Here is a 24,089-nt window from a genome sequence, read left to right as displayed (position 1 = left end):
TTGCTGCATCCTCTTGTTATCCTTTGCTGAAGGAACAGCACTGCATTACTGGCAGCTAGATGACCACATCTAGTTAGCCAATCACAAGAGACAAATGTGTGCAGGCACCAATCAGCAGCTGGCTCCCACTAGTGTAGGATATGTGTGTATTCATTTTCAACAAAGGATACTAAGAGAATGAAGCACATTTGAAAATAGAAGTGAATTTAGAAGTGCCTTAAAATTACATGCTCTATCGGAATCATGCAAGTTAAATTTTTACTTTCCCATTCCACTAAGCATCCACATAGCTCAAGAGAAAGTGTACCTAATTCCTTTATTTTGTGTCCCTTACCTTAAAAAGACAGTTGTAATTTCTAGTTTCAAATGTCTTTTAATGGAAATTTAAATCAAATTCTGAGTTCGACCAGCAGAATGTTATTAAGAGCTTGTTGGCAAGATGTACAATACTTTTCAATAATAGTTGTGCTTGCATAAAGAATCTTGGAGGGATATAGACATCAATTTCTGTTTGAGTAGGAACTAGCACAACCATTAGAATACATGTAATATTTGCTCTATGCTACACCTTCTACAGTATATAGTAGTCAGAAAAGACAAACCTGTTGTAGAGCTCTCTGAATGTCAATTCCTTGCCCCCAGGGAACTGCAGGGTTCGCTAAGCAGTCTCCGGCATTCCCACGCCGAGAGATGTCTATCCGTTGCTTTCTCAAGTTCTGGAAGGCCTCTGCCATGACTCGTACTCCATCATAAGTCAGGGCTGATGTGTACTGCACCAAACAAAGTGACAAAGGTCATTTAAATCAGAAAATTGTAAATGTTTCTTGACGATATTTCCTTATTCAAGATGCTTTGAATACAATCATAGAGAATTGTTAAAAATTCTATTTACAGAGTTTTAACAAATTTTGAATTCATAAACTGTTTATACAATTATATAACTGCTGCATATTTTCAAAATATATTTGTAACCAGGATAAGCACTAAGGTTATTTTACAGGCTATACAAGTAAATAGTGTTTGGTCGGTGGCATCTTTTTTTTTTTTGCTAATTCTATTTTTTATTAGAGAAGCAAACAAGTTTACATGTGCAATATTAAAGGGACACTAAACCCAAACATTTTCTATCATGATTAAGGTACATAATACAATTTTAAACAACATTCCAATTTACCTCTATTTTTTAATTCTTTAGATATCCTTTGTTGAAGAAGTAGCAATGCACATGGGTGAGCCAATCACATGAAGCATCTATGAGCTGCCACCAATCAGCAGTTACTGAGCCTATCTAGATATGATTTTAAGCAAAGTATATCACAATAATGAAGCAAAATGGATAATAGAAGTAAATTAGAAAGGTGTTTAAAATTGCATGTTCATTCTAAATCAATCATTTAAGAAAAAAAATTGCGTTTCATGTCCCTTTAACATAAAAAACTGTTTCGAGAGATGCAAAGAGCCAATTGTCAGTCCCACAGAAAAGATGACATGTAAATGATCCATTTAAGCTCATCTAAAGCAAAAGGTGAAGATGCTTCTCCATTTTTAACATAAAAAAGAACACATACAAAGAAAACATACATACAAATAAACAATTTAAAGGGACACTCAAGTCAAAATAAACATTTATGATTCAGACAGAGCATGCAGTTTTAAGACACTTTTCAATTTACTTCCATTATTAAATGTTGCACAATCTTGTTATATCCACACTTTCTGGGAAGCAATATCCTAGAGAGCACGTGCACAAGCTCACAGGATATATGTATACTAGTCTGTGATTGGCTGATGTCTGTCACATGATATAGGGGGTCGGAAAATGGGAGAGAAAAATAATTTATCGGAAAAAAATCAACTGCTTATTTGAAATTCAGAGTAAGTGTTAAATCATTGTCTTTTCATTATGCACTTGTTAATTATGCAATTCTACTGCACTGAGTGATCTTTTAAACAGCAATGCACCAACTGTAGCACATGGGCAATGAGCCTATTGAGGAGAGTAACCACCAACAGCTTTCAAGTACAGTCTAATGCCTAAAAGATTATTGCTGGCAAGAAGGTGACAAACATATTTTAGCCTTACTGTTGTTAGACCCTCATTATTATGGTAAAAAATGTACTCTTTATTAAAGACCCATAATAAAATAGCAACATTTCGGGGTTAACCCCTTAATCATGCCATCAGATCACAATCTTTGGATCACTTTTGGGTATTGCAGTTAACCCCTACCACCGAGCACTAACAGTGGTGCTGTGTTCCCATCTACTTTGGACGTTGTTAAACCCTCAGTACACTTAGCATAGTCTACACATACATACAATCTGAGAGTGATAACATAAGCAGAGGCATCTATGAGTAAATCCCATAAAGCTGGCAGTAAGGAATACTGAGGTTGGATTAAGTCCCTTAAGATTAAAGCTGCCAATAACGGAATTAAAAGAGGCAACTTTTGCCAAGAACAAAGTAAAGTTAAAACTGACACATCTAATAGGGAAGCATAACATTGATAGCATATTAAAATTACAGTATTATAACATTGAAGGTGTAAAGATAATAACAAATTAGCTTTCAGTAATTTTAAAACATGCTCATTTCTCTAGTAGACAATTGTGAGTAATACGTTGGATGTACCTATGATTGTACAATTGTTCCATCCAATCATATATTATGCTCCATATAAATATGACATGAGCGTGGCAAAGAAGATTAGGTTGCAGGCTGTATAAACCTTAGCCCCACACTTCAGATTAGAAAGCATTTTGGTGCAAAAACAGTAAAAATATTAATAACATGTCCAAAGAACAATATAACCAATTCAATAATAATAAATAAACATAAAAAATCCAAACCTGAAAATTAAGGTACAGCAATTTTACAAACTAGGAGTTCAGAAGAGAAAATCTATTATATTAGAAAGGAAGCTCTAACAGAATCGTGTCTACTCAGTCAACACCACTCCAAGGGCTAAAAGTTTCCAAAAAGTCTGTGTACAGGAGGACATCTTGAAATCCAGGAGAACACCCACCCGAGTCCCATCTCTGACTCTTGGGCAAAATTTTCTTTGTGAGCCCCAAGTTCAATTGCACTTTTCATGCTGAGTGGTGCATTAGAAGTATAGACAGTTATGTGAGAAATAGATAGTCCAACGTTTAATAAACAGCCTTTGTACATGCCTTGCTCCCTCACATTGTAACCACAGCACGATCTGATTAAAAAGTGATGCCCTACATCTATCGAATAATCAAGCATTGCAAGAAGTTACATTCTAATAGTGGGAGATCAAAAGATTTTTTTGAGGATGCACTGCTGGCACCTCAGCATTGGGTGTTAGGGTGGTCTGCTCAGGGGCAAACCCCACTGTTGCACGTGCAATGCGAAGTGGTATACCAGTAAAGACCATTCCTTTGTTGTTTTGCTCAGTCGTACCTCCTATAGCAGTTGCTCCATCAATGCAGAAAGGGAGTCAAATAGAGGTGTTAGCAAGTCAATCAGATTAACATTAATGAAAGCCATCTCGCCTAAATATGCAAAAAAATGCAGTACAGGTTGAATGTGTAGATAAGCCAATCTTGGTCTTGGAAGTTTGCCTGGCTCAGTGATTGCCAAGGAAGATTGAATGGTGATAATTTCCGCCACTGTCTTAAAAATGAACTGCTGACACAGCAAGACATCAGTCTTGTGGCACGTTTTTAATGTAAAATACCATATGAGTTGAGAGCACTAATCAAACTTTTTCAAAATATTTTTTGCATTAATAAAAAAAGTTTTAGTACAAGCTGTAGATGTTTTAATTGGATCGGATTAATGTATTAATGTTCACTGGATGAAACAACTCTCTCAGCTAGATTAGTGAAAGGAAAAATTCCTGCACAAGTCATACAAGAAAAGTTGGTTTATTCAACATTTAAACATTCAAAAACAAAGTAAAAGACCTATCTGTTGTGCAATGAACTCTTTAAGATGGAAACAAATAAAAACAGTTCAAACAAGGAAAAAATCAGACCACACAACCTGTAAATTTTATTATGAGATATGAGTCATGGGACACTACTGCATGCTGGCTGATATGAGAGTTTTGTTACACTTACACTTTTTGCTTTGTATTTTATATTATTTTACACTTCAGACTGGGTCCTTTCAATATTATTACATTTAAGCTCTGCACTTTCAATTGTGTATGTTAATGTATTTAGATTTAGATCCAGTAATGATTTTCAGAAATTTTTATTATGTTTTGAAAGTTTCTGTGTTACTTTAACAAATTATGATTATACTTTGTATATTTCTGTGTATATTTTACAAATCTTATTGCACTTTGTACTTGCTCTATTGTAAAATTAAACATAGCTTTAGAAAGTGGACTGAACAGGGAGTATGTCTAAAGCTCTCTCACAATTTTTGTGAAATGCTGAGGACCATGACCTCAACCATATTGATGAGCTCAGTAACTTTAAACATGGCAGTATCATTGGATGTTGCCTTTGCCACAAGCCAGTTCATTAAATTTCTGCCCAGCTAAATCTGCATCAATTAACAGTAGGTGCTATTATTGTCACGTGGAAGCATCTTGGTACAACAATCTATTTGGTAGACTACGCAAACTCAAAGAGCAGGGCTGCCAAGTGCTGAAGTATGTAGTATACCGTATCTGTTGCATCACTCACTACAGAGTGCCAAACTGCTTCTAGAAGCAAGAACACCACAAGAACTGTGTGTTGGGAGCTTCATGGCTGAGCAGCTGTAAACAAGCCTCACATCAACACGTGCAATGCTAGTTAAAGGGGTATGAAACCCAATTTTTTTTTAATTTCATGATTTAGATAGAGCATGCAATTTTTTAGCAAATTTCTCATTTACTCCTATTATCAATTTTGTTTCAGCACCTGAGTAGCTCTTGCTAATATGTGGCTAAATGCAAATCAAACAATGGTTATGCCACATAACAAATTAAATTGTGGTAGTGCTGCTTAACAAATTATATATATATATATATATATATATATATATATATATATATATATATATATATATATATATATATATAAATATATACACACATATATTTAAAATTTCACCTAAACCTAACACACACATAGATGACACACACTAACACAAACACAGAGCTCTAGCATTAGGCTCAGTAGTGTGCATAGTTAGAGCGGCAATAGATTTATATTTAAAAAAATATATATATTAGTTGCTGCAGAGCGATAAGGGCCACACCAGCACGTCAGTCTGTAGTTTGTATTTGACTTGACTGACATGCTGGCATGGCCCCTATTGATCTGCAGCAACTAATATATTTTATATATCAATGTATTGCCGCTCTAACTTTGCGCTCCCCTGCTTGGGCGACCTAAGCTGTCTGCCTACACTGCCTTATGCAAGCGCCGGGCCTGCCTCTGGAGCAATGGAAATGTGTTCTCTGGCATGTAATGTGTTCTTCTCCAGCATGTATGGGGTTAAGTTTAACTCTGGGCGTGTTGTTTCTAACAATGTGCTTTTTAACCAATGGTGTTACTTTAATTATGTATATAATGTACACCTGTGGCTGGCTTCAGTATGCTATGATTACGGCTTTGCCGAAATGCATAAGCCTTGCCAGCCAGAGGTACCCCATCTCTTGTTGTTTGACATCCTGCATGTCCTAATTTTACTTGCCAATAAAGGTTAAGTTTTACTTAATATCTAACGCTTTCGCTCTTTTTCTTTGTGGACTCTCTGGAGTGATGAATCACGCTTCACTATCTTACAGACTGATGCTCGAATCTGGGTCGGGGAGACGCTACCTACCAGAATGCATAGTGCCTACTGTAAGGTTTGGTGGAGGAGGGATACTGGTCTGTGACAGTTTTTTAGTTTTTTAGAGTTTAGGCTAGGTCCCTTAGTGCTCCAGCATGAGTTTGTCCCTGGGCACAAAGTGAGGTTCGTGAAGACATGATTTGACAAGCTTGGTGTAGAAGAACTTAAGTGTCCTTCAGCAGACCATGACCTCAACCATACTGAAAAACTTTGGGATTAACTTAAATGCTAATTGTGAGCCAGACCTTTTCATCTAATGTCAGTACCTGATCTCACAAAATACTCTTTTAGCTGAATGAGAACACATTGCCATATTCACTCTCCAAAATCTTGTGGAATGCCTCCCCTGAATGTCAGAAAAGGGGGGGGGTACTTATTAATGTCCATGGTTTTGAATAGGATATCCAGTAATTTCATATAGAAGAGGGATTGTCTTTTATTTCGGGTCTGGATTGTACTGTTTAGGCAGGACTAGACTAATATGCTACAAGAAAGTTCTTCTCTGTGAAAGTCACATGTTGAGAAAAAAGAGGCTGCTCCCAGGGTGGTAACTAGCCATAGAACAAGCTATTATGATAAAGTTCGCTCCCCAGTTGAGCACTTTTTGTACTGCTCGTGGGATATTCCTCTATCAGACCGAACTCAGACAGTAGTCTTGTTATCCCAGCGTCGAGCCGGAAAGATAGGGAATATCCCAGATCAGAGAAAGTTAGTAAGGTGAGGAAGGTGGCACTCACCACAGTCAGGGTAGTCCCCAGCGGCAATGGCAGAGCGGTCTAAGGACAAACCACTAGAATGGTCAGGCAGGCAGGGTTTGGCAACAGCAAAACAGTCCAAGGGCACACCACTAGAATGGTCAGGCAGGTAGTATTTGGCAACAGTAAAGCAGTCCATGGGCAAACCACTAGAATAGTCAGGCAGGCAGGGTTCAGCAACAAAGAGGCAATCCAGAACAACAGGGGTTAATAAGCAGAGCAGTCGGACAGGCAGGGTTTCAGCAGCAGTATATCAATCCAGCAATTTAGGGGTTAAGAGCAGAGTAGTCAGACAGGAAGGGTTCAGCAGCAGTATATCAATCCATCAATTTAGGGGTTAAGAGGCAGAGTAGTCAGACAGGCAGAGTTCAGCAGCAATAATCAATCCAGCAATTTAGAGGTTAAGAAGCAGAGTAGTCAGACAGGCAGAGTTCAGCAGCAGTATAACAATAAGGCAGTAAGAAAAGTACGATCTATCACATCCAGGAGCACACAAAGTAACACCTATACTTTGGCAGTGATAGATTGTACAAGGAACACTTACATAGGTGTAGGATTCGCGTCACAAGCGTCTGACCAGCATCAGAGAGGGAAAGGAGCGTGCGGCGATGAAGTCAGCGCCGCACTCCTCCAGACCCGACACAGCCCTAGGCAATGAGCAGGGAAGGAGACGCCACGTCCCTAGCAACGGCTAAAGCGACGAGGCATGAAACTTTTTGTATAAACTCATATAGGTGTGATGATCAGGTGTCTAAATAATTTTGGCTAGACATGCATTTTTGTTTAACAACATATGCTGATTATGGCCGCCGGCAGCATCATTAATCTCTTTTCGCCCTGCGGGGTTTCCGGTGGGCGGTGACATCGGAGAGGCGCGCAGTCAGCGTTTGCTCTGAGTATACTCCAACCGCCAGTCACATGCTCTAGGCCCAAAAAGAGCCGAGCATAGAGTACCAGACAGGGAGCGTTTCTCACCGACTATCGTGAGGCCTCAGCAGGCTACGCTCAGAGGGTACGTGACATAGAGGTTACAAAGGTACTCCACCGAAAATCTCCCACAGCTAGTAGAGCTCTTTTGCAGGAGCAACGCTGTTCATGGACATGGACATGGATTTACAAGGCTGACGACCTATCAAAGGAAAAAGCCATCCTTTAAGATAAGTACTAATATACCAGATGACTATGTGTTGTAAAGGCCGTTGCAAGGGTATTCTCTTTTTCTGACTATAAGGATGTGAGAAGTGTGTGTGCAGTTTTATTAGTCTGGGTGCAGGGAAGATCTTGACTGATATCCGGTAAAAACTGAGATAACACCAAGGACTGAGACAATTATTTGCTTCACCTGCCTAATCTATGTCACCTCTGGTTGGAAAAAAGACAGACAAATAATTCAGTTGGAATGTGATACTTGGTCTTGGTACTATACAGGGGGAAGTTGTTATGAAGGCTTATAACTGTGTGATATTACAAAGAGAGTCACTGACCTAGGACTCTGGAATCCAGCAGGTTTTTTTTTCCTTTAGGCAGGTGCTATACATTGTTTGCCCCAGTGAAGAAAACTGTTACACACAAAATAGAGCCAGCAAGCCCCACACTTACACATCTGATCTTATTAAAACTGATGTAAAAAGGAAAAGAAAAGAGAAAGAATACAGATATAAAAGGAAAAGAAAACCCTGGGGCTAAGTATATAGCTCAGACCTGAAATATATATAAAAGTGTAACCCTGCAGGTATAAAGCAAAGCCTGAGCTAGAGGGGACTTAACTGCAATATATCACAATGAAGAATATATTGAGTGCTTACTGTGTAAGTCTGGGACAAGTGTGCAAGAGGACTGTGTTGTGTTGGAGGTCTGAAGTACCCAGTGAAGAAACTGGCACTAGGTTTAAGATGGTATCTGGAAAAGACTGATAGCAGACACTGATTTTGATATAAAATCTGGCTATAACTAACTCAGGACTGTTTTACCTTGTAATGAAAAAGAGATGGAATACCAAACTGAATAAAAGTCCTATCATATTAACAGAAAGAATAATTAGGTCGCCTAGTGTGCAAGTCTGGGATTAGCATGCAAGTGGACTGTGCTGTGCTTAATATGTATAGAACCCAGTGAAGAACTAGGTACCTGGTGACATTTGGAAAGCCTGATAGTTTCTTCTGATAAAGATATATGTCAGAAATTAATCTATGACCAATTGAGTTGTATTTGAATAAGCTTTAGAGTTTGCTATTTGTTAAAAACACTTATGCTCATACTATCAGGAATAACATACAGTGTGTCTAGAGTATAAGCCTGGGAGCCTGACACAGAGGGTCTGTGCTGTGAACGGAATGTAAAGAACCCAGTGAAATATCTGGCATTTGGTTCAAATTGGTATTTGGAAGGCTTGATAGGCCATGTTGTTAAAACAGAAGAGTGCAAAGTGAATTGAATTTTGTTTTTGCTAAGATTGAATGTCCTGTATTGAATAAGATCTATAGCACTGAAAAATTCATATAGAAGTTGGTTCTTGAATGTATCTGAGCAATAAGTACAAACAGAATTAATATACCTACAGAATATCATTCTGCAGTGACAAAAAACTGCTTTTAAAAGTAGTTAAGAGGTTAAAACCATAGAAATAAAATAGTTCAGAAAATTGTACATTGCCTAACATCATAAGCTACCCCCTGTTGGGTACCTGATATCAATTATTTTTTTTCCCCTCACACACTTTTACACTAATTATTCACTGTTGACTTGAGACACTTTTTACACCTTTTTCCTTTTCTTTTTTTTTTACATGTAGAGTTTGGCTTAGTGCCTGATCACTTAGATTCACACCTGCCCGAGAGGCTCCTACTCACTACCAATATTCTTCCACATTAGATTTTATCCTCACACTCCCTTTTTTTTTTTTTTTTCCTGTGGTATCTTTTCACATTAAAAAGGAAAAGTGATCCTCAATGGATATGTTTATTCAAAATTTAAAAGATAAGTCTCCAGCTGTAATGGCAGCTAAAACTAGGGAAAGAAATCAGAATAAGAATATAACTGAATCCACACAAGAGAATTTAGATAGCTCGAACACGCCACATGTAAATATAGACACACAAATGTTAATAACCCAAATTTCTTCTCTATTGATGCCACAGTTTGATAATCTCAGGCTAGAAATATCAACGGTATCGAATGAGTTAAAACATTTTAATGCGAGAATAGGAGAAATAGAAAATAGAATTTCGAACTTAGAGGATCAACTGACTATTAAAAGTAATAGGATTGAAGAATTAACCGGACAAATTGCAAAATTACAAGATAGAGCAGATGTTGCAGAAGATAGATCAAGAAGAAATAATCTAAGATTTATAGGCATATCTGAAAAATATGTAAATAGAGATTTAGAAGTACTTATTACCAAAGAAATACCAAGGAAATTGGGTATACAAAGGGAAGGATCAGAAATTATAGCTGAGCGGATACACAGATTGGGTTTAAGCAAGCAATACTTGGGTGAAGACCCTACTGATAGATCCCGCACTAGGCCAGTGATAGCAAAATTCTTGAACTATAAGGACAAAGTTGAAATCCTAAAATACTTTAAAAAACATTCAGAACCCTTTCTGTTTGATGACAGAAAAGTCCTTATCTTTCAAGACTTTTCACTGGAAACCTTGAATAAAAGAAAAATAATGTCACAGTTGTGTTTGCAATTTATTCAAAAGGGGCTCCAGGCATTTGTAGTCTATCCTGCTATTTTGAAAGTAGGAGGTAAGGATGGCTTTAAGTCCTTTCAGAACAGTGAAGAAGCTAAACAATATTATGTCACAGTTTGTCAGGATTCATGACTTAACTGTGAACAGCGTTAAAATTTTAATTTGTATGGGTATGTTCTTTTTTTTTTTCTATCAGCCTTCACAAGATTTAGGATACCTCTAGTAGTTAAGGAAAATAATGGTGGTTGGCAGTCTGTATAGAATAATATCATGACACGGGGTATAAGGAACTCACTAGGTCTTACCTCATGGAATGTCGGTGGTATTGTGTCTCCTATCAAAAGAAAGACAATCTTAAAGCATCTTAAAAAATTAAATACTGATATTGCTTTTCTTCAGGAAGTTAGATTGTCGGCAACAGAATTAGCTAAATTAAAAGTTAATTGGGTAAAAGAAGTAGTTGCCACTCCATGTTCAGAAAGAAAAAAGGGCGTAGCTATATTATTTGGTAAGAATCTAGAATACAAAATTCTCTAAGTTAAAAAAGATGACAATGCACGTTATATTATTATTGAAATAGAAATAAAAAAAAGACTTACACATTGTGTAATGTCTATGGCCCAAATAATTTGGACCTGGAATTTTGGAATAAATTGCAGGTATTATTGTTAAAGTATACTGAAAATTTTTTTAACAATTGCTGGTGATTTTAATTTAACATCTAGATTCCCATTAGATAGGAAAAGCACAAAAGGTAGGAAAAAGGATTCTAGAATATCGAAGGAAATGAGAATCCTGCATACATTTAAAAAATCATTGAAAGTCCATGATATTTTGAGACTCCAATACCCAGATCTTAAAAGATTCACATGCTTATCAAAATCGCTAGAATCACTATCGAGGATTGATTTTTTTCTGATATCTGAGCCCTTGCTGTTGGTCGACCCAAAGGCAGACATAAAAGATGTGATGATATCTGATCACGCTCCTATTACTCTAGAACTTACTCTAGAGGAAATATTAATAAGAGGTCCTAAAAGAAACTTTTTTCACTTCCCGAAATACATGCTGAAAAATGCAACTTTTGTAGCTATGTTGAGAGAAAAATTGAATATTTTTTTAAATTTGAATAGAGAGTATTTAGTGGGAAACAGCTAAAATGGTGTTAAGGGGAGAAATAATAAGCTTCATGGCCACATTTAAAAAGAAAAGAAAGAGAAGGGAAGAACAAGTAACGAATCAAGTTATAAATTCTTACAATAGATACCTATTAAGTGCTACAAAGAATAATTGGTCCAGATATACCCAGGCAAAACAAGAAAGGGACACATTTTATACTCAAGAAACTATTAGAGAAGATCTCAAAAGTAAAGCAAAGTTCATGAAATTCGGAAATAAAACAGGTAGTCTCCTAGCGAAAGTAGTTAAATCTGAAAAAAAAACTAATATAATATCGGCAATAAAAGTAGAAGATACATATATACACGACCCGTCAGAAATAAATGAGATTTTTCATCAAATATATAGCAATTTCTATGGTGCATGTGAGTTAGACAGCTCAAATAAGAAGCGGTTTTGGGATTCAATAACTACCCTCAAAATAACACTGGAAGAAGCCAACACAATTAATCATCCTATTACGGTAGAAGAAGTAGAAACAACAATCAATAAGATTAAATTAAATAAAGCACCCGGGCCGGATCATTTACCAGCCGATTTCTATAAAATATTAAAAAAAGAAATTGCACCATATTTGACTAAATTATATAATTGGTATTATTCTGAGAATTCTATAATGTCAAAGAACTTCACTAAAGCAATTACAATTTTGATATATAAAAAAGGAAGGGACCCCGAGAAGCCAGATGCATATAGACCTATTTCCCTACTAAACGTGGACTATAAGATTTTAGCAATAATAGTCGCGGAAAGATTAAAAAAAATGTTTGGTAATATTATACACATAAATCAGGTAGGGTTTATGAACAATTGAAGCTCTGTGGTTAATATACGCAAAGCTTGCATTATTATTGAATATTTTAATGATCTAATGGATAAACATCAGGAGATAAAAGAAGATGCAGCTTTAATAGCCATAGATGCAGAAAAAGCTTTTAATGCGGTGCAGTGGGATCATCTTTTCACATCATTATCTAAGTTTGGTTTCTCGGGCTCCTTTCTAAATTATATCAAAGCAATATATAATAATCCAATATCTGTAATTTCAGTGAATGGAGTGGAATCTGCAGATATTGCTCTGAAAAGAGGTACAAGACAAGGTTGTCCCTTGTCACCTTTTTTGTTTAATTTGTCTATCGAATCATTAGCTATTAAAATTCGTCAAGAGATGCAAGGGATTGTTTGTAATAATATAGAGGAAAAGATCTTGCTATATGCTGATGATGTTTTGATATTCTTAAGAAATAGCAAACAGAGTATCCCACAATTAATGGATATAATAGAACTATATAGCTCCTTTTCAGGCTATAGAGTTAATGCTAATAAAACTGAGCTTTTATGGCTTAATAAACAAAAAGAATCTAATACTTTAATCCCCTATAAAGTAGTAGAACAGATCACATACCTAGGAATTAATCTTAGTAAGAACCCTAAGTTATGGTATGACTTGAATGTTAAACCAATTTTACAGAAAATCTTTGACCAGTTAAATGTATGGAAATACATTCCTTTGGCCTTGTCAGGCAAAATTAACTTAATTAAAATGATTATTTTCCCAAAAATACTGTATAAAATGCAGAATCTACCGCTACTCATCAAGACCACAGATATTAAAGCATTCAATAAAAATATAACTGATTTCCTGTGGGGTAAGAAAGGAAAAAAAATCTCTCTCAAAATACTCTCTCTTTTAAAAGAATCTGGAGGATTTGCACTTCCAGATATAGGAAAATATAACTTAGCATGTCTTGTTAAAATAGCAGCCAAATGGCTCTTAGATAAGGAATATTATACAGCAAGGCCATTGGAAGAGGGAATAGTGAAACCCTACTCTCTAAAGGCTCTTTTGCACACTAAAGTTTCAGATATACCTAAGAAGATCAAAAAGATCAGCTCAGTTATGGGTATTATAAAAGCATGGCATCAGTATTGCAAAAAATTAAAAGTTAATTATACAATATCTAATTATTTAACAATAACTGGATATCCCCTTTTTCCGGAAGCGTTAAAATCTGCAGTCTTTCAAAGGTGGAAAAGAAAGGGATTGATATATATTGGTCAAATGATTAATTTCAATACAGAAAATCCACAGATTTAAACGTTTGAGGAGTTAAGAATTGAATTCGACTTACCCAATCAATTTTTTTTTGCTTACTTACAAATAAGGAATCTAGCTAATAAGCTATTACACCTCCAAAATAAGGACTGGGACTGGCCTTCACTCATGCTGAACTTTAATTTAAGTAAAGCGGGAGATTTCTCGATTAGAAAATGGTATAATGAGTCTCTGCGACAGGAGGGTAGTTTAAATTTAAAACTGATTGTCAAAAAATGGCATCTGAAGGGGTTTAGAGAGTGTAATGAAGACCACATATATAATAGCATCAATAGAATAAACAAGATCTTCACTTCTACTAATTTTAGAGAAGCACATATCTTTTTGCTTAATCAAACATACCTTACACCTTGTGCTATGTCAAGATGGAATAGCCAAATTAAGGATAAATGCGTGAAATGTGGTGATAAAGGGGCAGATATTGTACATTATTTCTGGGAATGTACGTTAGTTAGACAGTACTGGAATAAAATAAGTTTTCAACTCTCAAGGATATTAAAAACAGGGATATCAGTCTCCCGAGACACAGTCTTTTTTTTATTTCAAGCAGGTTCCAGAATGAAAAATAAATTATTTATTGAACTAGTTATAGGGGTGGCTAGGTTTCTGTTGTTGAGAACTTGGATCTCAAAAAAACTACCACCCATAGTAGAAGTTAGTAATTTTATTTTAAACAAATGACACTAGAACAATGTACGATAGAACAAGATAAAAGTAATGAAGTCGAGAATTTTTTCAAAAAATGGGAAATCTTTATATGTTCTCAGACAATAGATACACAGAAGAAAATGATTTATCCTCTAAGATCGACAGAATATGTTATGAATGCAATATTAAGGATGGAACTGCCGCAGGTTTAATAAGTCATTACCAGAGCGGGCTGAATGTGAATATAAATCTGAAGGCTGATATGAATTTATTCTTTTTTTTATTTTTTTGTTGTTGTTGTTTTGTTCTGTTTTGTTTTGTTATTGGTTTTTGTTCCTGTTTTGTATATATTTATTTATTTAGTTTTTCGTGTCGTCCAGCAATCTCTACTAGAAAATAAGTTTACAGATGAGACATATTGAAAGACACAGTGGGGACAGATAGTGAAGATCAGTTTATAATAGCCATAGAGTCAAATGCTATGATCTGATTGATGTTATGTTTTGGGTTATTTTGTCAATGTCCATGGTTTTTTCCGTTGGGAAAGCCATGACAGATATTTCTTTTGTTGTCATGTTTTTGATACTGTTCCCCGCTGCCATTGTCTTCTCCTTTTTTCCTTTTTTCTTTTTGTACCCCTTCTGTTTTCTTAATAAAAATATTATAAAAAAATAAAAAAAAAATAATCTCTTTTCAGAAGCAGATATCATTGTGTAAAAGTGCAACACACAAGATCTTTGTGTGTTCCACTTTGACAAGAAGAAATCCAGCTCCAAATAGAGATGAACGCCAGTGCCAGAATTTGTTGTAAAAGGAAAAATAAAACAAAAAAAAACAAATGCACATGTCTACTTTTAGCCAAATAATGTGTATATACTGTATATACCGCCCATTTCTTAAAATACACCCTGCTATTTTGATGTATAGGCACCATAAAGCTTATTGAGCTGTGTTCTAGTGTTTTTTTTTAAGTTTCATTAGCTGTTTAAATATTGACAAAATAAGTGTAAAGTTTTAGTGTCTATAAAAAACAATTGGAGCTGCCATGTTGTAACTTAGGTTACCTCCTCTGCTGTGGCCAATTAGAGACAGTTATAAATAGGTCACTAGAGTGTGCAGCCAATGGCTTTGTGGAAGAGAACAGTGTTCTGCCATTTCTAACAGGAACTGAAAAGCTCACAATTTTAGAATTGATTTACAGGAAAAGGGGACAAAATAATTAATGAAAGTATATTGCAGACTTTTTTTTATACATACAATTTATTATTTTATATTACCATCTCAAAGTGTTTAATGTCCCTTTAATTCACTAATGCTTCACAAAACACTCTAATTCACTGGTTTTCAAACCTGTTCTCAGGCCTCCCTAACAGGCCACATTTTAAGGATATCTGAACTGGAGCACAGGTGAAATAATCAGCTGTATACTAAACACGGTTATTTAATCTGTTCTCATCCAAGGTAATTCTTCAAACCTGGCCTGTTAGGGAGACCTGGACAGGTTTGAAAACCAGTGCTCTAGTTAGACAACTCGCCTTGATTCAGTAATACTCTAGAGACCTTTTCAGTTGCTGTGGTAACATTAAACATGGCTAGGATGGGTAGATGTGACATTTTGTGCATGTAAACAGAATGAACCTGATTCTATTCTTCTTCATCATATAATTTAATTAAAATAATCTGCATAGACTTCTGTGTAGAATATAATAAAAACCAGTCATAAACGTTTTCATCTGGAAAAGAATACACCACTAAGTCCTAAATATCTAAATATAAAGACTGAGGGAGAAATAAGTGATTTTAAGTCTAGAAAAGTTACATATGATCCAGCAGCATAACATGACTTTACCATTATTGTCCTGACTATTCTTCTCCACTTTGTAATTGCAAACTTTTTTTTTGCAGTCCTGCAATAAAGCAATGTACTAGGGGAGTTTGACATTTTTTTAATGCCTCAAAAACTTGTTTGCTGCGATTGTTTTTCAATGACAAAACTCCACCCACAACTTGTCACTACAGTTTTGCAGTTAAATATCATCTCTGATGAGGCCAACAAGGGACAAATAAGTGGTAGGATTATACTTGTGGAGTATGTAGTGTGCATTTACAATCCTGAGATATGTAGTCCCTCAACACTCAGGGCTCCATGATCATTAGACCGCTGCTTCTTACACTCCTCGCCAACTCAGAAATTGTGTGAATGAAGGTGCAGGCATTACACACTCATCGGAGTGTGTAATGATACATACGGGCCAGCACATCAACAGATCCGCTGCCCATATGCAGCGAGGGCGGGTGGACAGCTTTGCAAGTTGAGAAGCTGCCCGCCTTTTAATACATGGGGTCCTCAAAACGTAATTACCCATAAAGGCCTACATTACAAGTAGAGCAGTATTTTGTGTGACATTCCAAGCGTAAATTACACTCAAGTGAAATGTACAAAACTTGTTACTGACACTTTGTATTGTGTATTGCCTAAACTGTAACTTATTGTATACTTAATAAAGCTAGATATTAAAAAAAAGAAATATTGTACCTCTTATTTCCCTTTAGAGAGCAATACCAGTACAAATACGTTTAAATAACAAAGCAGAGCTTACAAGAGGCACAAAATGGATAGCTTTATTTTGATAACTATTAATTCCCTAAAGAGTACCTTACATTAAAAAAAGTGCGTCAAAACATTTAGCACAGTACACCACATGAACATAATGGATACCCATTAGTTAGATATAAATAACTGCATATGCAGCAGACTGATATTTGGAAGCAGCAGTTCCCTACAGGACTCTCAGTACACCAACAGCTGCGCAGCATGTTAGGGTAAGGCTCGCTCTGGAAATGTTTTTATTTCAAATTACTGTTACAGGTGTGATGTGAAGTTGCTGAGGTAATAAATAGATTTTTACCATTCAGGCTGCATTTGATTGCAATAGTGTGACAGAAAAAGGTGCTAAGTAACACTTCCCTGTAACCAAATGTCTTAAAGGGAGAATCAACACTAAATAAATGTTATATATAATAAAGTTTTTAAATCAAATCATTTGATCATTATCGACATAGCAACAGCTGCTGATGAGCCGTTTTCAATGTTGCAATCACAATCTGACATGTTTATTGTTTATTGACAGCACTTTTTCATGCTTTTATTGACAAATTGTCCTAAACTATGCCGGTCCTGTTTTTCTTATTGTAATTTAAAGGCCGATACGTATTAAGTCATCAACTTGTTGTCCGCATGTAATTTTGTGATCAAAATTCTAATGTACAAAGCCATCAAGCGTCTAAAAAGTACTTTATGATCCACTGAATCAAACATGTTAACGATCAATATCACAAGTGTTCGTCAACTTATCTTTTTTCTGTGGAGATGCCATTGTGAGATCGAAATTCTGCCAAATTTGAATATTATCAATAGTTCAATTATTTTGTCCGTGTACATTTTGGTATCTACTTTGTGAATTAACATCTGTGTCTTTTTTGTTGGCGGAGACAATAGAAATCAATGGATGTTCACAGACTGACACTGAAAGGATTAGCCATTGCTAAATAAAAAAAACAACTTCTCTCAGAATAGACAAATGTACTTGTTAGTAGTTAATTATGGAAACTCTGCTGCAACTTTTTATTTTGTGATTTCTCTAATTACAAAGGAGGCAAACTAGAGATGAAACTCAATTATCTTTGCTTCCACAAAGAAAAAGAGGGAGAGTAAAAAGAGTAGGATTAGCTGCCCTTACCGACCGAGAGAGCCCATGACAGCAAGGTCACAAGTACTACCATAAATACTTTTGATAGTATCTACATTTCTTTGCAACAGGATCTTTCCAGTCTGCTTCAAGCATCATTATTGGCATGAGCCAGTTTGCTTTTTTCGGACATCTAGCCACTGTTATTGACACATTTATAAACTATTTTTTCTTGTTGTGTGCGTCTTCCAAGTATACCTGAAGAATGGTAATTTGCAAAGTTAAATTTCTACAGAATAACAGGCATGCCTAATGTTCTTGGAGCTATAGATTGCACACCTCTCAGTGAAGCCATTATATGAATGGGAAGTGGTATATCGTATCGTATCGATAGAAAATCCCCAAATTTTATTTCATGATTTGGATAGAACATACAATTTAAAACAATGTTCCAATGTACTTCTATTATCAAATTTGCTTTATTCTCTTGCTATCCTTTGCTGAAGGAGCAACAAGGCACTAGTAGCAGCTAGCTAAACACATCTAGTTAGTCAATAACAAGAGACAAAATTTTTTTTAGTAAATTTATGTAACAAAGTTGGTGCCACAAATTGGATAAATTCACAATGTGTTAAATTTGATTCATTATTAGTACACGTCGGCCAAAATCGGGATATATAGCAACACATTTAAGAAGCTGTTTTCCACTTATCAAATTTAACAGTTAAAAGGACTTTATAAAACCCAACAAAACATTTTTTGATGTACAGGTAGCCCTCAGTTTACGCCGGGGTTAGGTTCCATACGGAATGGTTGTAAATCGAAACAGTTGTAAATTGAAACCCAGTTTATAATGTAAGTCAATGGGAAGTGGGTTCCAGGCCCCTCTCAAAATTGTCATAAGTAACACCTAATACATTATTTTTAAAGCTTTGAAATGAAGACTTTAAATGGTAAACAGCATTATAAACCTAATAAAATAATCACACAACAAAGAATATATAATTAAACTAAGTTAAATGAACAAAAACATTTGCTAAACAGCATTATAAACCTAATAAAATAATCACACAACACAGACTTCTCTTGCATTTTTCTGCAAACAGTTCTTTCTATGCATTCCAATCTGGACTGATTTATAGACAGGAAGATCTTGTTCCTTTGAAATCTGCTCGATAGCTCAGGTCTGGTTAAACTGTTTAATTTCAGCTTGCTTGGCTTTGCTGCAACACAAGCAGACAGCTACACCTACTATCTATTTTAATAAATGCACTGCTTCTCAATGCTTTTCAATAGCAGTCACATGACTGGAAAAAAAGGTTGTTATTCTGAAACGGTGTAAATTGAACCGTTGTAAAACGAGGGTCACCTGTATTACCAAATACCCCAAAAACTTTTCAAATGTAAGATTGGTTTTGCACATGGGTAGAGCACTCTGAAAGTATCACCGCTATATTGGATGACATTAGGAAGCAAATTGACCAAACAGATACAAACACTTTCTTCTAAATCAATTCAAGGTAAAGAATTTTTTTTAAACACTTTTACATTAAAGCAAATTTGTGAAATCAATTCAGAGCACAACAAAGAAAACATGTCACCAGCCCAAGAAATGTAACACAACCAAGAGATGCCTCTGAAAAGATAAAATAGTTTTTTTATTAGATTCAATGTATAGAATTTAAAAAAAAAAATCCAAAAAAAGACTTTACTTATTGATTCAAAACTGATGTCAGATTGTTCTTATGTATAGGGGGTATGGTGCCATGGATGGATTCAAAATCCTTGTAGACAAAATAGACATTTAACAGCTCTTTAATGATTAAATGGCCAATCTAGTCAAAATAAAACTTTCATGATTCAGGTAGGACATGCAATTTTAAACAACTTTCTATTTTACTTTTATCATCAAATTTGTTCTTTTGAAATTCTTTGTTGAAATCTAAACATAGGATCTATGCTATCTATGCTACTGTGGTGATGTACTGGTTTGCTACTATCTATGTGCAATAAACCTTGAACTTTTTAACCTCTCCTGAAGTTTGAAATCCCAGTCATTCTTTCGTTTGTATGAAATATTGAAGGCCGCCTCTTATCTCAGTGCATTTTGACAGTTTTTTTAAAGCTAGAAAGCGCTAGTTCATATAGATAACAATGCGCTCACTGCAGTGAAGTTATTTATGACTCAGTACTGATTGGCTAAAATGCATGCCTATCAAAAGAACTGAAATAAGGGGGCAGTCTGCAGAGGTTTAGATACAAGGTAATCCCAGAGGCAAAAAGTATATTAATATAACCATGTTGGTAATTCAAAACTGGGTAATGGGTAATAAATGGATTATCTATCTTTTTAAACAATAAACATTCTGGAGTAGACTGTCCCTTTAAATGATTTAAATAGGGAATGTAATTTTAAACAACTTTCCAATTTACGTTTGTCACCAATTTTGCTTTGTTCTCTTGGTATTCTTAGTTGAAAGCTAATTCTAGGAGGTTTGTATGCTAATTTCTTAGACCTTGAAGACTGCCTCTAATCTGAATGCATTTTGACCACTAGAGGGCATTAGTTCATGTGTTTCACATAGATAACATTTAGCTCATGCACGTGAAGTTACCCTGGAGTGAGCACTGATTGGCTAAAAAGCAAGTCTGTCAAAAGAACTGAAATAAGGGGGCAGTTTGCAGAGGCTTAGATATAAGGTAATCACAGAGGTAAAAAGTGTATTTCTATAACTGTGTTGGTTATGCAAAACTGGAGATTTGGTAATAAAGGGATTATCTTTCTTTTTAAACAACAACAATTCTGGTGTTGACTGTCCCTTTAAGTAAAGAAAAAACATTTAAACCTATTCGGCCTAATCAATATAGGATTAATTAGCTGCCATGCTTACTTTTACTTAGGCTGCATATATTTTGCTTTGTGAATGTATATAAAGATCCTTGCAAAAAATTTACATGAAAATGTTGCATTACCCTTTTCCGTATTTTGTGTGTTTAAAGGGACATGAATCCCAACATTTTTCTTTCTTGATTCAGATAGATCATACAGTTTTAAATAACTTTCCATTTTACTTCTATTATATAATTTGCTTTATTCTCTTGGTATCTTTTGTTGAAGGAGCAGTAAGGCACTACTGGGAGCTAACTAAAAGCCAATGACAAGAGGCATATATGTGCAGCCACCAATCAGCAGCTTCTGAGCCAACCTAGGTATACTTTTCAACAAAGTATACAAATAAAACAAAGCAAATTAAATAATAGCAATACACTGGAAGGTTGTTTAAAATGCTATGCTCTGTCTGGACCATGAAATAAAAAAAATGGGCTTTATGTCCCTTTAACTATATTTTGCAATTATATCATTTTCTAACTAAATAATGATTTTTTTTTCTAATCAAAATGTTAGCTCTTCTTATGCATTAGAATAGCTTAGAAAATTAAGCAAAATAAATAAATAAGGGCCAGATTACAAGTGGAGCAGTAGAAGTAAGCTTTTAGCGGGCGTCAGGTTGCGCTTGTATTACACGTTGAAAGTAAATTGTTTTCGCACAAGCGATAACCCGATGCGGGCAAAAAGCCAAACTAAGGAAATCTCGATTGCGTTAATATATTGCCCCATAAAAGTCAATAGAGAAAAAAATATGGACAAAAAATCTAACACCCTACTTGAGCGCAAACCCGATTGCATATTCTCAAGTGCTCTAACCTGGCATGAAAATATGAATATTTCACATTCCAATGTTCTTCACATAGCAGAATATGTTCTTTTTTATTCATAAATATATATATACTCCTTATGTGTCTGCACTCACAATTCCCACTGGACATCAACCAGGGTGAAAAGTCGAATTTTCAATAGTAGTAGAAGCGATGGACTGCACTCACTGGAATTGTGATTGTTATTCTTCTGTATTTTCACTAATAATCTGGCTAGTTCTAAAAAGTGTCTGCATAAATACACCCCAGGTCAAGATGATTGTGTGTACTCCTTTTAAATATGTTTTGGAGTAGAAGATTTCAGCTCTCAATTTCCCTTAAAAATTGATAAAGAAGTATTTATATGTACTACAGGAGAGTCCCCAGCTGTTCACTATATTGCCACATATTGGGAGCGCTGCACCACTGTCCTAAAATCATCTTTAGACTATTAATGGCCCGAGTTTCCCAACTGAAACAAGGGACTACCCAGACATGCCTCTGGACCACCATAAAACACAACCACTGCAAACCTAACCAGTCCACAGCACATCTAATAACCTCCATGGAACACCCATGATTACTCCCCTCACAGGACACTTGCAAGTCTACTTATGGGTCACCTGTCCTGTGTGTCCTACATTACTCTAATTAATCATAAAGCAATTAGCACACATGTTTTGGTATGAATTTTGGATATCTCTAATTCAACAGATTTGACCCCTTGACAATCCATTTTGGCCTTATCCGGATGGATTATCTTGTCTTTTCACCCATCCTTTTCTAGTTCATGATTTTTTTCAAAAGTTTTTATACTACACGTGCGTATGACATGGTTTATTAAAAAGTCAAAACATTACCCAAATCACATTTTAAGTATCTGAAACTGGTACACAACTAAAATATGATTTTGAGAGTAGTTAATTATGATTAAATTTAAATGTTTGGTCCTTTAAAAATTGATAATATTACAATTTTAACTGCACACGTAGCATAAGTTGATTTAGCAGATTAAAAGAAAAATCTCAATTTAAATCCATTTAGAATCATTGATTTTTTACAGAAACCTCCATTAAAATACTGAGAAGAATGTTGTTGTTTTTTTTTTTTTTTAATCACTCAAAATAAAATGTTCTGTTTTTTCCTATTCTGAGAATCAGAAGTGCACACTACACTTCACAAGCCTAATCCTGTCATCTATCTGTCCAGGGGCTGAACTACCATTGGTGCAGCAGGTTCATGGCCCAAGTGCTGGGAGCCTATAGCAGCTAGTTGATACATAGGTGTGTGTGAAAAATGTGTACAATTCTAATTCAGGTGATCCTTTTATTACTACAGCTTGCAGATCTATCTATCATCTTTCCATCTATCTATCTATCCTATCTATCTATCTATCTATCTATCTATCTATCTATCTATCTATCTATCTATCTATCTATCTATCTATCTATCTATCTAGCTATCATTCATGTATCTATCTATCTGTCCTCAAAATCATTATACAGGGCAGCATGTAAATTATTGCTATTACTTTCTACTGAGTAACCTTGAGGGGTGGGGGGGGGGGGGAATTGCATGGCTCTCTGTTGAGTAGGTCTGCAAAACATTGGATATTATGATAAAAAAAAAAAAGTGGCTATTTTTCTATACTCCAAAACCAAGTCCAGAATGGCTCCTCTAAATAAGACAAGTGGAGTTAGGCAATTATTAAAAAAACAATTTCAACACACACATATTATGATAAATAATTAAAGACTACTTAAAAACAACTGTAATTGCAAGGTGTTAACTGCACCTTTCAATAATTCAAATGGAACATGTTTGTCATAGATTAAAGTACTGCAGACTAAAAGAGTAAAAAAAACACCTGAATTAAATACAGGTTTGGCAAACTTTAACAAACTGGAATGCCTGGTTATGTATATAATTCTGATATGAGTTGACAGCAGCTTGCCTAGATTATATTTTTCTTTTTTTTGACATATCAGATAAAGCACTAGGTTTGAGCTGTTGGAAACCTACTCAGCCTTAGGAACCTGTTCAAATCCTGATAACGCATCTCTAAGTTGATGCAGATGCTTAAAGATGGAATAATTAATCACTTAACTCTGCATGGTGTTAATAGAGTCTGCATGATAAACAGGCCCCAAGGAGTCTTAATTTATGACTTGACCTAAACTTTTTTCATCATTAGTTATACTTGGAATGTAAATCTGTCTCACAATTCATACTGAAACATGACTAATACAGTGGCGTCAGCATTCAAATGATGTATCTGCATAGCAAATATTAAACGTATTTGTAAACAGTGGGATTGATTCATAAGATGTCAGAGCACTCTGCTCTGCAGTGTGACAGATCTCCCAATTCATTTTTTATCAAATTATTTTATCTCTGATTCACTAAGATTTGTACAGCTTGGTCTTTCTTTCATGTTCTAATTAGAGAGTTTGTTGGTGTGTTACAAATTTATGTCAGTGTGACAGTTTTATGTCATTAATCTCG

General features: G+C 35.3%; 1 protein-coding gene across 2 annotated transcripts in view; it reads right to left on the bottom strand.

Annotated features, from left to right (window-relative positions):
- The window catches only part of GRIA1 (glutamate ionotropic receptor AMPA type subunit 1), a 411,236-nt gene that overhangs the window by 74,733 nt on the left and 312,414 nt on the right, over positions 1-24,089 (bottom strand). For both annotated transcript variants that reach the window (XM_053718693.1, XM_053718694.1), the window contains exon 7: positions 603-770. In XM_053718693.1, the coding sequence (XP_053574668.1) occupies positions 603-770 (168 nt within the window). The remainder of the gene's footprint in view (positions 1-602; positions 771-24,089) is intronic.

The sequence above is a fragment of the Bombina bombina genome, chromosome 6 (assembly GCF_027579735.1).
Source record: "Bombina bombina isolate aBomBom1 chromosome 6, aBomBom1.pri, whole genome shotgun sequence".
Taxonomy (NCBI): Eukaryota; Metazoa; Chordata; class Amphibia; order Anura; family Bombinatoridae; genus Bombina; species Bombina bombina.
The sequence above is the reverse complement of the archived record's forward strand: the minus strand, read 5'-3'. Positions and strand labels throughout refer to the sequence as shown.